This window comes from Sarcophilus harrisii, chromosome 2, assembly GCF_902635505.1.
Source record: "Sarcophilus harrisii chromosome 2, mSarHar1.11, whole genome shotgun sequence".
Lineage (NCBI taxonomy): Eukaryota > Metazoa > Chordata > Mammalia > Dasyuromorphia > Dasyuridae > Sarcophilus > Sarcophilus harrisii.
Genome location: NC_045427.1, coordinates 242,937,975 through 242,956,127, shown reverse-complemented (window position 1 = coordinate 242,956,127; position 18,153 = coordinate 242,937,975). Strand labels below are relative to the sequence as shown.

The 18,153-nt window shown below is 32.6% G+C and overlaps 1 protein-coding gene across 10 annotated transcripts in view; it reads left to right on the top strand.

Moving 5' to 3' along the window:
• DIDO1 (death inducer-obliterator 1) overlaps positions 1 to 18,153 on the top strand; it is a 67,004-nt gene that overhangs the window by 36,311 nt on the left and 12,540 nt on the right. For all 10 annotated transcript variants that reach the window (XM_031951741.1, XM_031951745.1, XM_012539633.3 and 7 more), the window contains 9 exons: positions 9,411 to 9,891; positions 10,207 to 10,366; positions 11,965 to 12,081; positions 12,450 to 12,554; positions 13,158 to 13,290; positions 13,454 to 13,997; positions 15,234 to 15,387; positions 16,302 to 16,391; positions 16,890 to 17,085. In XM_031951741.1, the coding sequence (XP_031807601.1) occupies positions 9,411 to 9,891; positions 10,207 to 10,366; positions 11,965 to 12,081; positions 12,450 to 12,554; positions 13,158 to 13,290; positions 13,454 to 13,997; positions 15,234 to 15,387; positions 16,302 to 16,391; positions 16,890 to 17,085 (1,980 nt within the window). The remainder of the gene's footprint in view (positions 1 to 9,410; positions 9,892 to 10,206; positions 10,367 to 11,964; positions 12,082 to 12,449; positions 12,555 to 13,157; positions 13,291 to 13,453; positions 13,998 to 15,233; positions 15,388 to 16,301; positions 16,392 to 16,889; positions 17,086 to 18,153) is intronic.

Sequence of the window (18,153 nt, the reverse complement as noted above, 5' to 3'; positions counted from 1 at the left end):
ATGAAACTTATGTAATAACCAGAAAGCAATATTAAAAAAAAAAAAAAAAAAATGTGGAAACACAAGCATGATAAATAAACCTGATTGGTTTATTCGGGATCTGGTTTGTATAATATATTTGGGTTGGTTGTTCACAACAAAATAAAGGTAATTTTACTATTTGTGTGGAGTGGGAGATTGACTAGAATGGGGGTTTATTGATTTGGATACTGTAGTTAAAAAAAAATCTTAGACACACTGAGCTTCAGTACAGGAGACTTGGTATCTCATTCCAACTCAGCTCACTAGAAATGTGAGCTGAGCAAATCACTTCTCGGGCCCTTGTTTCATCTGTAAAATTAGGGAGATAAAAAAAAAAAAAAAAAACTAGATTAATTCTGAGGTGTATCAACATTTTTTCTGTTCAGCAAACAGGTACCCCTCTACACAAAAGTGCTTTGTAGAGCACTGAGGTAGTAGAATGCATGAAAAAATTAATAAAAATGAGCTAATTTATATGGGGTTAGGATAGGCTATGATAGGCACACTTAATATGTGAGCATTAGAAACTCAAGGGTTTTTCCCACATTATCAGGAAGGGAAAGAGGTCAGGAAATTTTAATGAAAGAGTGCATTTGAGCAAGTGAGGGAGCAAGAGATAAGGAATCTTCGCACATGAAAAGAACAGTGAAGCACTAGTTTGGCTAAAATTGGGGAAAAAAGCAATAATACAGGAGGGAGATATGGTATAGTACATTGGGTATTTAATGCTGGGCGTGGAAATTTTTAAAAGACTTAAGATTTTCATTGGTCCTTATGCCCCAAAATAATTGAATTTTTTCTCCATTGGTAGGTTATATTTTTCTGAGGATTTAAGACTTTATTTTCGGGCTTTTGTTTTTTTTAACAATACACAAGAGAAAAAATTTGGCATCCTGAGTAGAAAAAGATATAACTAATTCATTAACTATAACACAAGTTGAAATCAACACATTTGACCTATTTATGCCTCAAATCATTTCTATTTTTTAAAATTATGAGAAGAGAAAGGGGGAAATCTGTACCGGTTTTAGGACTATGCTTATAAAGTAAGATGGTGTGTGTGTGTGCATTAGGAATATTTAAAGTTTAATACTTTAAAGACATTTTGATAAGTTCGAAGAAATTTAGTAACTAGTATTTCATGTTTTCTTACATAAGTGGGCTACTTATATTTTAAAAGTAGTATCAACAGGAAGGCAGTTATATTCCTGAATTAGAGCTTCTAAAATCTTAGAAGCTAGAAGCAAACTTCTAAGCCTGAATTTTTGCCCCTTTCATTTACTTAAATGGAAGGTTAAGGGGCTTTGAGGAGGAATGAACCAGAAGGGGATTCAGGAGGAAGAAAAAAAAGGTAAATTACAGCATTTTAAATAGCAATATATAATATACATTAAGATGTCATTTAGGTTTTTCTAGACTTCTCTAGGAGGAGGTGACCTATTTAAAAAGCCCTACTTGAAATGACCAGTTAACGATATAATAATTATGTAGTTTTAAATGCTAAAGTTGGATAAAAATTGAAAACAGATAACTCAGTTTGTATTCTTACCTTTAATCTTCTAAAACACACAACCAAGTAAAGAGAAGACCAATCTGGGACCTTTATTGAGAAGATGAAATTAATAGATTTTTATTTCCATCTTGTATTTGGAGTAAAATATAGATTCAAACTGCCTGTATTAATGGAATATTTGTTCCAGTAACAGCAGAATTCATAGTAGGAAAGATTTAGAACTGAAAAGGAGCATGAAATCTAGTCTAAATCTTTCATTTCACAGTAATGACAAGATTGACTAAAAAAAGTAGGGTGCTTTACACAAGTAATCTCATTTGATTATTTCTGGCACATATATGGACCCTCAATATTTCCTGATTGATAATCTTCCGAGGAAGATGCATATGGACCCTCAATATTTGCTGATTGATAATCTTCCGAGGAAGATGCTGTTTTCCTTTGCACATTGAGGCAACCTAGGCCCAAAGGAGCTTGAGTGGTCCAAGGTTTCACAGGTTAATAGAACTAGCTTTTAAATATCTAAATTCTCTGAGGTGTTCTTTCACTAAATTCTGCTTATTTTTTTTTTCAAAGTAACAGTAAAATTGTAAAAAGAATGGAAAGTAGTGAATTAAGATTAAGTTCCCCTAATGTTTGTCACAGTTTTTTTACTCTGTATTTAGATGTTTATTCATGTATTCCTTGAATCTATTGGGGTAGTAAATATATTTTAAAAAGAAAATTAGAGAAAGGAAGTGTAGAACAATGAATAAAAACTAGAATTTAGAAAAATGTGGGCTGAGATAATGCATCTCACATGGTATTTATTGGACTTGCTCCTCAGCACAGTCCACTGCAGAGAGTAGGGGCTTAAAAAAGACTTGACAGTACTCTGTAGAAAACTCTGACCAAAAATTGCAGTTTGTAGTTCCCATTTTGCTTTTGTAAAGTTTCTTCCTTAGATATTCCACAAACTAAATCACTGATTCTGCTTTGTCATGTACAGGAATTGGTTTAGCTTTTTATTTCCACTTACGGTTTTAAGATTATGAAACTTAGGATGTTAGTTGACAGAATATTTCAACTTGAAGGGATCTTAGAAATCATCTCAATTTGCTCATGAAGAAACTGAGGTATGGAGAGATTGCTTCTGGTTACATACGTGACCCCAAAAGTCACCAAAAAAACTATCCAGGGCTCTTGCCACTTTTACCATCTGGTTTGGTATTTCACCAAAGAAATAAAAAGTTTTAATGCTTTTTCAGATTTGGTCACTCAAGAACTTCAGTCACGATAACAAATTATGGAAATTAATGCCTTAAGTTTCTCTTGGGTAGTTTTATAATACAATGTGTAATATGTAGATATAGATTTGAAGGTAGATCATCTGAGTTAAGATCCTTGCTCTACCCAATTAATTTTGTGACCATAGGGGCAAGTTATTAGACAAGTTTAGGCCTGTTCCGTTTATGAAATGGAGAGGTTAAAGGACTCCAGTGGTTTTATGTTTAAAACCATTATTACTAGAACTAATTCTAACAGATCTGACATTTCCTGTTAGTAACTACCAGTTTAGATTCTAAAGACCTGAACAAATATGGTGGTAGTAACTAATAGAATATGGTTATTTTCAATTAAGATTAAGTGTATTTGCCTCTCCACCTTGCCACCAATAAAGCATAAGGCTGCTTTACAAGCGATTTAAACCTTTTGTGATACTAGTACCACTTAAAAATAGTTGATAGAATGCCAGTTTTACAAAATGTAGTCAGGTAATTGTAGATTAGAACACAATTTGGACAAGAGGCCTTTGGTTCAATAGTTTGATTTGCTACCTATTGGAACGCAAATAAATTGTACACAGTAGGCCTCAAAAGAGGTTAGATTAGATCCCTGAGGTGTTTTAAGGTGTGATTTTTTTTTTTCCAATCCTTTATTTAATTCTTTACAACTATTTCATGTATTCAAAAAAATTGCTCATTTTTAATTCTGAAGTTTGTATTTCTTCTGGTGTTTGGAAAAATCACTGATAATTCTCTAAATGCTCTTAGTTCTATAGTACTTTTAATAGAGAAAATACTTCAGCACTTTTAAAAAATAGTTAGGCTTCATTCAGGTACTTACATGTACATCTTCACTAAAGTCCTGATGCCTTCTGATAAGGAGGTAAGCCTGAAGAGTTCTCTCAGGCTATGCCAGCATAAAAAACTAGTTGTTTTCTACCATGCTGGATAGTTTTTCCAATATGGTACTATGTGTGCATATAAACCTAAGTTCTGGAGAAGCTAGTTACAACAATGTTGGCTACTGGGTGTTTTTTATTTTAGCCTTTAATTCATGAAGATTTCTACTTAAAGGGTGAAAATACCTAGTGATCCGGGTTGGGGAATTGATATATTGAACAGCTCAGATGAGGGTCTGGAATTCTTCCCTCCCCACTTAACTGACATTGTCAGGAGAACCTTTGTTATTAAGACTTGGGAGTGTGTTCCCCAAGGGGATCTCATTTTGAACTGAGACAAAGTCTTAAGTTCTCAGTGTTCTCCACCACCTAGTCACTGCTGACTTGTTCAGTCCTATGAGGTAGGCAGGTGAGAAGCCAGTGAGCAGTGCTGACTAAAGGAAAGTTATGGTCACCATATGGGAAGAGAACAGCAAATCAAACCTTCAAGCCAGGTTTGGATCAAGACTACAAATTAATAGAATTACCACATTTCCATTAGATTTTCAATCCATATTTTAGTCTTGATTTCTATAGCTTTTAGAGTAAACAAATAAAGGCAGAAAATTTTGAAATTCCATTTTGTGATCCATTGCTACACTTAAATCATCGTTGATAGAAGAATGATGAACCGGGGGTTTGGGGTGGGGACACCTTAATGAATATTGTATACTTAGTAAATTAATAGATTCTGAATTTTCTATAGCACCCTATGAAAGAAAGGTTGATTATGAGTTAGGGGACAGAGGGAGGGATTTGATACTTAATTTGTTCAGTTTATGCCTGTTTGATTGGAGTAGAAATGAAAATTGTCTTGCTTTAGAAATTTAACATAAAAGAAACTTGAAAGCTTTAATAAGATTTTTTCTTTTCTTGATTACTTGATTGATGTGGTTTTTGTCTGCCTCTGAATCGTCATAACCACTTAGATGTGTGTTGATATTAAAATTTGGCACAGTACCAGAAGTATTCTGCAACAGGCGATTTTAACCATTCTTAAAATCTTAAAATATACATTTTTACTTTGAAACAAAAATGGACCTAAAATCCTTAGTACAAATCTTAGTATAGTATTGAAACTTGTGCAATCAATATTCATTTTTCAGTGGTGATGTAGGATTGTAACAGAAAAATCCAAATAATTTTTATCTTAATACATTACCATCAACATTTTAAGTCCTTAAGTTTGTTTTATCCTCATGTGCTTACTAAAGAGTTGTTAGGGAGCAAATTGGCAGTAAAATGTTTGAATCATTGGCTTATTTCCACTGCCTTAAAAGACTCGAATATTTTGCAAACTTTTCTGTATTATAAAGTCATTATAGCTCATTTACCTTGTCACTTCTCACAGTTTTGAGAAGCCTTTTAAAGTGATTGACCTAGAGCTAGGATGAAAAGACAAGTTCAAATCTGGCCTGACATCTGAACATGTCACATTAATTTCTCCCTTTTTCAGTTTTACCTGAACTATATTTAAAATGAGGTAAATGGCATTTACCAAAGCAAAATAAGATATTTTTAAAGCCCTTTGCAAACTTCAAAGCACATGTAAATATTAAGTATGTCATTTTAATTCAAATGTAATTTTCTCATATTAAAGGAAAATAAACTGATTATAAAAGTCAAGTATATATTTAAAAATCTTAATGGGCAATGGAATATTAAAGCTTGCAAGATTCCTTCTTGTAGTTTCTAGATGAGGAAAGTTAAGATTTAAAAAGTGAAGTGTCAGCATAATAGCAGACTTGAACCATTCTCAGATTTGTAGACTCTTGATCTTTCCTTTTTGCTCCCAAATTTTCCTGTCTTGCCTCCAAAAATTAAAATCATTGGAATATAGATAATTCTTTAGGGTTTTTTAAAACTTTATATGTGGAGGACTTTCAATGATTTTTCTAAGGAAATCAACTTTTTTCTAACAGTATATAAAAAAGGTTGTTTTCTAAGTTCCATGCATTTCTTTGGAATTGGGGCAATTTTGAGAAGTAGTATCCAGAAATTACATGTCCAAAAAATTTATCACATTAGTTAATATGAATTGAATTACTTGATTATTGAAATAAGGCAATAAGATCAAGTTGGTAATTTTTATTTTTTTCTTTATAAAATTGTTATTCATGAAACTTGCAGATTCCAAATTAATACATCTGAATCATGGCAGACTTGTTCACTTTCATAAAGAAAGTTCAATAGTATTGTGATTTATTTGAATGTTTTATTATACTTTAATACTTTTATTATAAAAACTTATCCATGGACATTTTCTTTCCCCTAACCTACCCTTCTATCTAAATGACCATTTAACATCTTTTAAATTTTTTAACTCTAAAAGGATATCTACAAGGTTTCATTGTTTTTCTTAATATGAGTCTGTAGTACCACATTATGGTACAGTTTTCTTTCACTGAGCAAAAACTGACTTAAATGTTTATAAATAAACTTTAAAGTAGCACAGTACTTTTTCATTTGATGAGGGTAGATAGAAGTCAACAGTGAAAAAGTAATGTCAGTATTTCAGAATGACATTGCTAAAATTAGTGTATGTAAAATGGAGAAAGGAATGATCAAATAAAAGTTTGATTAAACTATTACAACATTGTGATGTTAAATGGTTCTGGTTTCCAGTATGTTGAACATTTAATATACTTTCATGATATTTTCAAGAATTTAAAAATTTTTGAAAACAACACTGTCAAGATAGGAAAAACTTATTAATGAATACCCACTCCTTTAATTACTAAACTCAATTTAAAAGATGTCATCTAAAAATTTTAGATAAATTGCATGTGAGGTATAGCTTTACACTTAAGCATAATATAGATTTAAGAGCCTGCCACCCCAATAATTTATAGACACTTTTGTGACACACAAATCTTATTCTATATATTTATAGGCTATTATGGATTTAGCAAAAAAAAAATAATAATAATTAGGTTTCCTCCTCTAGGTAGAAATTATGTCCTAAATTGTTTCTACCTCTCTTATATACACTTTTAAGCACATTCAAACTTGTATTATAAATATACTTATTTAACCCTTATAAATTTGTTCAGGCCAGGAGCAGTCACTTTCTATGTTTAGTACAATTACTGCCTATTGAATTCTCACCCAGTGTTTAAATCTATTAGTATTAGTATTAAAATATTTTCTTAAACCTATCTATCCCTCCACCCACATCATTAGAAATTTTAATTTCCATCTTTTATGGACATTTCATTTTCTAATATAGGTATTTGTCTTATGTGAATTTTTAATAAGACGGATGAGCACAGTGTTCTGCAGAAAATAGACATAAACACTTCAGTTGAATTAAGTGCTTGCTTTGGGCAGAATATTGTGAAGTAAACATAATGCCCTAAAACAAAATAGCCTAAAGGTTACTGGAAACAATCTTAAGTTAATGATTCATTAAGTATAGGAAGAAAGGCCTTTTAAACTGAAAAGGCAGTATCCGAAAGTACACTTACTGGCACATTTGTTAGTGTTTTGCTAGACCCTAAAGTAGGTTTGGATAAACTTACAGACTATATATATATGATGCTCTGCAGAATTCTCTCCTGATTCTAATATGTTGGAATATTAAAATAGGTATAATATGAAATGAAGTTTTTCGAATTAGAAACATCACTGCTATGGTAAGACTGCCTTCATCCTCTTATAGACTGTTAAAAGTAGAAAGCAAAGCAGTATGACATTGTTAAAAGATGCATCAGCATGAACTAGGATCATATCCCACCACTAAGCCATTGGCATGTGACCTTCAGCAAGTTACTCATCCTCCAGGCAACTTTGTGTTCATACTAAAGTTACAGAATAGGTGCTGATCCATATTGACAGAAGACTCTTCTTCACCAAGAGTTCCATATACCACTTAAATACTCTTTATTTGTTATGTCAGTGCTAGGTTGGCTAGGTATGATATGTAACTGGAATATCTATTAAGTCCCTTTTAAAAATCCATATTAATCTACACAAGTGTATTTAATATCCAGCTTGCCTTGAAACAGGCCCCATTCCCTTCTGGATAAAATGACAAACGGAGAATTCCTATCTTCCTACCTAGCTTCAAAAAGAAACTGAGACCAAACTGAAAATTTGTTCACTGCCTGATTCCTGATACAGTATCAGCTTGCAGATTTCACCCACTATTTTAACTCTGGGTGGTGTTTCTTCGTCCATAAAATGAAGAGTTTGTGCTGTATAATAACTGATATTCTTTGAAGCTGTGAATTTTATTAACTCATTTATGTTTAAGCTCTGATTCTACTTTGGTGCTGTTTAATTTCCCACTATTTTCCTTCAGCTAAATTGCTCATTAAGTATATTCATGAAGAAAGTGTGGATTCAGTCACCCAATTCATTTCACATATCAGGCCTACGAGCAGCTATTTCACCATAAAACTATAATACCCTTGTTCAGATGGACAGCTCTGGCCCCATTTTGCTATTTTGTTAGCAAATTTAAAAGTGCTAGTTTATTGCACAATCAACTTCAACCCCTCCCTATATAATTTATCTGCATTTGAAAGGTACTATATAACCTCAGCCCTAGATTTCTAATCAATAAAAAGCACTACTTGGCAATATTAAACTAATTGAATTGTGAGGAAGATGGCCAATGAAAAATTTCAAAACCCTGTATGGGAATTTTTACCTAAATTGACAAAAGGATATTTTGCTTAAATTCCTTTAATATTACCTTAGGTTAGCTGAGACCTTAGTACTTGATTCTTATACAGACTTTTAAAAAAGACTACATACACACTAATTCCCTTATGGAGTCTATTGCACATGAGTTTCTAAGTTATATTGTAAATAGTATATTAAATTCTCAATGATCAGCAGTCAAATCTTAGCATGTAAAAAGGCCTTTTAAAAATGGAATTGTAAGAATTTTTAAGACAGTATTTTTTACCTATCTCAACGTTTTCTAAATTATTAAAATTTGGAATTGGGAATTTCCATATGTAAAAGGGCCTTTCAAAATAAGCTGTTCTCTAAAGTCCATGTCTTTGGATTAAATTCTGATAAACTGATAATGTGAAATTTTTAAGTAGAGAATTCCCTGGGGATTCTACTGGTTATATTTTTCTATCTCAGTGTATTAGATGAGTAACATCTCAACCTAAGAATAAAAGAAAAATCATTTCTGACAGCCTCAAAAAATGGTTGTGTTCATGATTACAGCTGTTAATGCTATTTGGCATTGTTCATTTTTAAAGCATTGTACAAATATTTATAAATTAATAGTAACAATACAAAATTATTTCATACTACCATAGTAAAAGTAGTATGACAATTTTCTGGAACCTGTGAGAAAATTGGAAGTTTCTAAAGAAAAGACTGCATTGGTCCAGAATCCTTATTTTAGGTTTCACTGGTATTTTTATACAATAACTATTTGGAATCAGATCATCTAATTAATGACTTTTAATTTTTCGTATTTTATACTCAATTGAAATTTTCCTTATCTTTCTGTAGCAATATGAATAACAAATACTGATTTTGAAACTTTTCCCTTATATTTCCAGAATCTGTTAAGTCTTTGGTGTTTCTTGAGCTCCATTACATAAATTTTAACTTTTTTCTTAACTATAGAGAAAATATTTTTTAAAATTAACAACTTCCAATTTTCTGATGTTACTCTTGACCCCTTTTCTTTTTCTTTTGTAGCTATTAAAGAAGAGAAAAAGATGGAAGATAAAATGGCCACACCTCTTCCTGTGACAAAGAAAGTCATTCCTTCAACTTCAGCTTCTGTTATTGGCAAACAGTCCTCTACTTTGCCTAGAAATATAGTCCCAAAGAAGTCCCCTTTTATTAATGCTTCAGTTACTAAGCAAGCTATCAAAAATTCACCTGGAGGCTTCAAAGGTGTGATCCCCAAGAAGTCATGGTTGTCTGGCAGTCCATCAGGCAGCGTTTCAAATACCAAACAGTCAGGACTGGCTTCTGCTTCTGCAGCATCAGCTTCTAAAAAACTAAATGTTTCTTCCACGTTAGCTGGAGGGCCTAGAAAACCAGTACCACTTTCTGCTAGTCCCGCTTCCTCATCTACTCCAGGAAAATCAGGAGCTAGTCCCTCCCAGTCACAACCTAATTCTCAAATTCGACAGAATATAAGACGATCCTTAAAGGAGATTTTGTGGAAAAGGTGGGCTATTTTGCTTTTGGGGGATATACAATGTCAACTATATGTTTGTACTGCATTACCTAATAAGATGGAAATAGAGAAATATTTTCTCAACTCCAAACTCCAACCAGTTTCATGTATCACACATAACTAAAATTTGATGAAAGTTTCTTGCCATGCAGCTTAATAAACTTAACATTCCATATGTTAGCATTGAAACTGAAGATAGAAATTTTTTTGGCACTTGATCTTTGGCAACTCCCAAGTGTAAACCATTCTAATTATGCTAAACTTGGTGTTTTATGTAGTTTTTATCTTTTGATTATTCCGTCACAGAGTCAATGATAGTGATGACTTAATCATGACAGAAAATGAAGTAGGAAAAATTGCTCTGCATATTGAAAAGGAGATGTTCAACTTATTTCAAGTTACAGATAATCGGTACAAGAGTAAATATCGCAGCATCATGTTTAATCTCAAGGACCCAAAAAATCAGGTTTGTGTGCTTCTTGACTATTGGGATATATTTAGTCATTTTTATCAGAGGATATGAGGAAATATTTCAGAGAGAGAGTGGCAGTTAAGTTGAACCTCCAGGAAGGAAAGAATTTCAGTAAATCAATGTAATAATAATGAATTTTAGACAGAACTCTACAACCTTAAGTCTGGAAATGCATAGGCAAAAGGGCAAATTAGGAGGGAATAAGTCAATTTTGAAACATGAGATTAGATTAGAAAGGCTTCTTGGAATCAAATTATGAAGAGTATTAATTGCCAAGCTAATTGGTTGATATTTTAAGCCATGAAGAATAGGCAACTATTGAAGAATTTTTAATGAGGATGGTTACTTAGATTGATTAAGGCATATTGAAGATTAATTCGACAGCTTGTCAAAGATAAATTGGCAAGATGAGAGAAAACAGAACAGACTATTACAATAATCTAGGCAGTGGTGTGGTGCTAGTGAATCTCAGCAATGTGCAGATATAGAGTGGAGAGAAAATGATAAGGACAGAGAAGGATGTAGGAGTAACAAGATTTGGCACCTGAGTAAAAGGAAGACACAAAGTCTGGATTTTTTAATCTGATTGAGGTGTTGGTAATAGAAGTATGAGATAGAGAAATTAATGGGAAGATCAAAGTTGCATATTGGGGGGAATGAAGGACAGTCTGAGAACAGCATGGCTTTCAAATCCAAGTAGAGATGCTTTAACAGTTGTAAAATCGGGTAAGAATTTAGGAGCATATAATGTATATTTCTGGATGATTTTTATAGAGATATGGGAATAAAAGGGAAGAGAAACAATGACAGCTTTTTCAGGAACAGCCACTCTTGGAGGCCAGAGAAAATTTTATAAACTAGTGAAAGAGGCCAAGAAGGAATAGTCAGACAAATTAATTAAACAGGAAAGCAAATATAATTGCAGTAAGTGTAACGTAGTAGTAGGTGTTGTAGTACACTGAAGCAGTATATCTACATTGCTCCTATTCGTAACTCTATAACCTTGTTGGATTTCTTATATCCATAAAATTGTTGACAAAATGCTTTCATTTCAATTCTTTTTCATTCCTATTGCTACTCCTTTTACAATAACATGATGGTATTAGTTTTTTTCTGGCATTAATTTTCCTCTGTCCACATCATGTTATAGTTGTCCTTTTTTTTTTTTTCTAAAGGATCACCATAATTAGATCTTTGTGCTGCACAGAAATATTTTGTAGCTTCACATTTTCTATTTAATAAAGCAACACCATAGTCTAGCATTTGAGGCCTTTGCCTTGGTCCCAGCCAATTCCTACTACTGAACCATACGATTCAGCTAATCTGGACCCAAGCATACATATTACACCTTTCCATTTTGGTATTCTCCTATCCTATTCTCCTTAAAATCCCTTAATGATATTTGCTATTTCTTTGATCACCCCTGCCTGAAAGAATCTATTATTTTGTCCTATTAAAGAAGTGTTGCCTTCAATATTTATTTACTTCTACTAGTACTTGAGGGTAGAAATCTGTCCATCTTAGTATCATATTTGTACAGTACTTGAAATACTGCCTCAAATATTTGATTAATATGAAGCATTTCTTTATAGGGACTTTTCCATCGTGTTCTTCGTGAAGAAATCTCTCTGGCAAAACTTGTGAGAATGAAACCTGAAGAACTTGTATCTAAAGAATTGTCAACCTGGAAAGAGAAGCCAACAAAATCTGTAAGTTTGAATTTACAACTTTAAAGCGTGTTAGATACTTAACAATTTTGTCTGAGAATAGTATAATGTACTTAAATATTATTTTATCCTATAATTATTGAAAGAAAGTTTTTTTGGTACAAAAATGGGAACTATACTGAACTTGGAAACCAAAATATCCAGATTTGAATATACCTCTACCTCTGCTAGCTAATTAACTTGTGTAATTTTTAGTAAATCATTTAGCTTAAGATCCACTTTCTTCATTAAAAAGAGAGAGATAGAAAAAGTCATAATACACTCCCTACCTTTCAAGTTGTTGAAAGAATTAAAAAAAAATTGAAAATGCTATGTGAACAATATTTTTTTTTATTTAACTTTTCTTTTAGATGATAGAATCCAGAAATAAATTACACAGTGAAAGCAAGAAATCTGCTATGAAACAGGAAGCCATACCAGATATGGAAGATTCACCACCCGTGTCAGACTCAGATGTAAGTATATCAAATCTTTGTCTTATATTTAAAGAATTCATAATTTGACTAATGTAGATAGTTGACAGTCCCTTCATACATAAGAAAACGCTGATAAGTTGCTCTAGCTGAAAGTGTTTCAGCTGGTGCCCCATAGATTATATTGTCTGAACTTGATTCATTTGTTCCTCCAATAACAGATACATGATCTTATCATTTGCGCTATACATGTATGTAGCCTTTCTTGCTTGTTGTAGGACCTGTCCCAATTTAAATTTCTGGTATAACTTTTGATCAACTCAATGGAATCAGTGTAACTTATTTCAGAAATCTGACAGCAGGATTCCTTACAAATAATGGTATTATAACAACAACAATAATAAAAGTAAGCTTTATATAATACTTTGTAAAACACTTGACAAATACCTCTTTTGATCCTTACCTAGGAGCTAAATATTATTCTCTGTTTTATAAATGAAGATGCTAAAACAGAAGTTAGATTAATTATTCAGTCTTAAATATCTCTGAAGTCTTCTGGACTCAAGTTCCAGAATGCTATCCTGATATGTATTAGATTTTTATATTTAAATATAGAAAAATAGGATTATATTTTTGTTTTTTTAGGAACAAGAATTAGCACGTGCTGTGCCTGAAAAAAGTAGTGCTCCTCTTCTTGATGTTTTTAGCAGTATGTTGAAAGATACAACAAGCCAACATCGGGCTCATCTTTTTGATTTGAATTGCAAAATTTGTACAGGTAAATAAAATTTGGTGCTTGACTCAAACATGAATGTAAGATTTTGATGGTTGGAACTACTTTTTCATTTCTTTAAAAAAAAAATTGTTACATGTAATTTTTTTTTTCATTTGGTTAGCATTTTGATAGGTAAGAAAAGTTAATATCTTTCTTCATTTTTCAGGTCAGGTCCCATCATCTGAAGATGAACCAGCTCCAAAGAAACCAAAATTATCAGTTTCTACTAAGAAAATGGAATCAAAATCAAAATTTGACAGCTCTGGTTCTGGATCTATTTCTAATCCTCCTGATGAATTGATATCTGAAGTCATAGCTGAAAATCCTTCTGAACCAGAAGTTGAAAGTATTTCACAAATGAATTTAGAAAGAAATTATTTTCCTGTACCATTGGGGCATAGTAATGCAGAACCATCTTCAGTAGAAGAAAGTTCATCATACCCAATCTCCTGCTCTGCTGGGGTTGTCACTACTGTAACAGTTTCTGGTAGAGATCCCAGAACAGCACTAAGCAGTTCAGTTGCTATCAATACCTCAGCCACACGTCTTAGCTCTGGCCCTCTGACTGACAAGCTTTTGACTGGAGAAATAAAGCAAGAAATGCTAAAACCTGTTTTGACACCTACAGCAGTTCCAAAATCTATATTGGCCAAACCATCATCTTTGCCAGACTCAAGATACTTATCAGTTCCTCCATCACCAAATATTAAGTATGTACTAAAGATATAATTTTAAATTATGTGTTATTAAATATTTGGTTTATTTGTATATACTTTAGATTTTAAGGGTGATTTAATAAATTAAATGTAAAACTAGAAATTTGGTAGCATAAAGTTTTAATGCTTACGCAGTTTATTTTTTTTTTAACCTAAGTATTGAATGTAAAGATTTGGCAATAAGACAAATAATAAGTCAGTCAAAGCAACAATTTAAATTCTGCCCTAAAAATGTCTTCCAGTCAGATTTTATTCATAGAAGCATAATAATGTTTAGGGTCTTGCACTTTGTATTGAATAGAGAAAACATGTTTTAAGTGGTATAGTTTTTAAAAGGGTTATCGATGACCTTCAAAGTCAGTCAAAGCCAGATGTGGTGGTTTACACCTTTAATCCCTACTGGTAGAGTAGATTGAGGCTGCTGGAAGGTAAGGCTTTTAGATTGGATGAACTACGATAGAGCTAAAGCCAATTTTTTATCCACATAATTAGCCCTCAAACACAATGGCTAAGAATGGGTAAACTGGCACAAGTCTGATGAGGAGCTGATGAAAGCTAAGTAGTATGATATCTCATAAGTGGCTAACTCATATCCAGCCTGCTCCATTTAAAGAGACCTTGTCTCAAAAAAAGAAAGAAAAAAGGTTGCTCTTTAAACCATGTCTTAAAGAGAAATTGATATTTAATTTAGAAAATAAGAGAAAGATAATAGTTTTCAGGTATTTGAAGCACAATATTACATGGAAGGATTAAATTTATTTTTGTATAGCTATAGAAGGCAGAATTAGGAAGTTCTGTCTAGATGGGAACAATTCAATTCATTAAAAGAATATTGTTTTAAAAAATCAGTCACAAAGTGGAATGGTTTGCTTTGAAAGGTGAGTTTCCTTTAGTGACAGTATTTAATGTGACTTGAATGACTATTATCAAATTTCTTATAGACAGGATTCTTGAACTGTATTAAGAGGTTGAATTAGATCTTTCATCTGTCTTAAACTCAGATTCTCTAATTCTATATATTCTTTAAAATTCAGTGCTATTTTATTAAAAACTAGAACTTGAGAGCATATTTTTAACATAGTAAAGCTAAAGTGATTTTTGTGCTTAGAGTGCAATATGTAAGTTAGGTTTTTCAAAAATTATTTTTAAAATCAAATAAAACCAGGGAGAAATATTAAATTGAGCTTTTTTTTTTTTTTTTTTTTTTTTTTTTATGGTTTTGTTTTGCAGTATCCCAGAGTCTCGGTCCCCTCAAGAAGGAGATACTTCCCTCTTTCTTTCTCGTCTCAGCACCATTTGGAAAGGATTTATTAACATGCAAAGTGTAGCGAAGTTTGTCACTAAGGCATATCCTGTGTCTGGATGTTTTGATTATCTCAGTGAGGTTAGAAAAGACTGTACAATTACTTGATTGTTATTCATGAAGAATTGTTCATATTGATAGTATAAAAAACCCAAATTACCACTTTTAACTGAGTAAAACAGCATAATTTCTTTGGTTCTTCTGAAGAACCATGATTTTATTGGTGTGGCTATTTCTTCCACTAGTACATAATATAACCCTTTCACAATCTAAAAAAGATTTCAATTGTTGTGGTCACAATGGTTTCCTCTATATGGCAACCTTTTGGTAATAAGCTTATCCATTTTAACTCAGCTATTCACAGGTCTCTTACTGTGGTAGGACCTGCTAGCATTGTCATAGAATGCCATATTACATTGAGGTAACAAGTAGGTTACCTAAAATAGGTATCCTATATAAGTAATGAAAATGGGGCAGCTAGGTGGCGCAGTGAATACAGATAGCACCAGCCCTGAAGTAAGGAGGACCTGAATTCAAATGTGGTCTCAAACACTTAATACTTCCTAGCTGTGTGATCCTGAACAAGTCACTTAACCCCAGTTGCCCGGGGGTGGGGGGGGGTGGGGGGGGGGAATGTACTAAGATGAGCAAGGAAGTAAAATGGAGTAAAAATGGTTTCATTCACTAGTTAGAATTTGGTCACTAGAATTGCCCATCTTCATTAAAGATGAAATCATATTTATTCCCATCTAGTTAATACAGTAAGTATATACCTGCTCTGTGCCATTATTGGATACTATGTATCCAATGGCAAGCTCTTCATTTTATTACTCCATGTAATGTTTATATCCCTTGCATGGAACAAAGTTTTAAGTCAGTCTTCACTTTGCCTTAGTGCCAAAAAGTGAATAGTTATTTGTGATAATTAAAGTATTGAGTACTTTTTTGTACTTCTGTTTTAACTTCACTTAATTTTTCAAAATACTTTTATTTAGGATCTGCCAGATACAATTCACATTGGTGGAAGAATCTCACCCAAGACTGTTTGGGATTATGTTGGCAAACTCAAATCTTCTGTATCAAAGGTATTTACTTGAAATCCATTCTATGCAGCAATAGCAAAAAATAATATTTGTTAATAAACATGTTGCCCATTTGTTTATTTCTGGTTTGGTTCATGTTTTGAGACCTACCAAAGACTTTGTGTGTTTTCAGTCTTTTAAAAATAGCCTTATAAAGAAAAGTGGCAGTTTGTATAGGTTAAATGACTTCACTGTTTGGGGGGGAGAGGGGGCATAGAGAAGTCATTATGTTAGCAATATATGAGATGTTTTTACCACTCCCTTGGGGGGTGGAAGAAGGAATTAGGAGTGAGAATTCCGAGACCTGATTAAGCTGTTTTAGTATTCCTACTTGGTAAACTCCTAAGAGCAATAGAATTATGTAAACCAAAATATGAAAAGTAGTGATTCCATTTTATATAGTACTTTAAGGGTCAAAAAATTTGAACTATACTTTCTTTTGCAATTTTTCTAGAATTGCTCTAGGTCAATATTTTTTCCCTTGTACTTCTTATATTATAGGAGCTATGCTTGATTCGTTTTCATCCTGCAACAGAAGAAGAAGAAGTTGCCTATATTTCTCTCTACTCCTATTTTAGCAGTCGTGGCCGTTTTGGGGTGGTAGCTAATAACAACAGGCACATCAAGGATCTCTACTTGATTCCACTGAGTGCTAAGGATCCCATTCCATCAAAACTCTTGCCTTTTGAGGGACCAGGTAAGCACAGAATTTCTGGGTGGATAATAGGCACACTTAATAGCTCAAGAATTTCCTTAAGTCATTTTTTGATACGTTTGTGAGAAGGTAACATTAAAATCCTCAAAAAGAATAGTCCCCTAAAATTACTTTAAGAAAAAGAATGAAAACAAAAATTTGAGTTGAGAACCACAAAATGAAGTAACAGATAATCCTTAGAACTAAACACAAAGTACTTAGTATTCCACCAGTAGACACATGTTTATCATTAGCTTAAGTAATACTAGGGAAATGGTTAGAAAACGAAATGAAAAACAAAACAAGCTTAGTTCCATACTTTATATCATCAAGTCAGTGAAAAAAATCAAGCTTATTCAAGCACAAGAGCCAATGGAATGGCTGAAGAATAAAGGTAATGTTTTATATTAGTTTGTAGCTTGTTGCGTCAGACTTGTCCTAAATAGATCTTTCCATTTTTTTTTTTTTCTTGATGTATTTGACTCAGGAATGAGCAAACTCCACAGTCTTTTTCAAAACCCCTTGAGGTAAGTTCTTTCAAAATGACTATTTCCTAGAAATTCATTCCTGATCAAAAAAAAAAAAAAAAAAACACCACATTGGAATATCCAAAACAGTTTACAAATCCTATCAATTACTTCTCAGTTGTTTGACTAATAGTTTTTATCCCATTAGACTAGTTGGAGTTTGCTCATCCCTTACAGGATTATTTGTGAATTAACCTCTGACTGACTGTTAAAGGGGAATTGGAAAAATGTTAGTTTCTGTACACCACTTCATTTTTTCAAACACCAAATAGTTTAAAGTTAGGACATAGGTAAGTAAATAAAAGAAGACTAAATTAGGCTTATAGCATTACATAGAGAAGGCTTGTGGACTAAGAGGGTTAGAAAAGACCTTAGAGATGGTGAAAATCCTTATATAAAATGGTTTAAGTATCTGGAAATACACATTAAATATTTTCAGATGATTTTGTTTTTTTGAAATTAGGAGTGCCTACGTTTTTGCCAAAAGTATATTACTACTAATCAACTCAGCTTTACATCCCAACCTATCACTGGTTCTTAACAG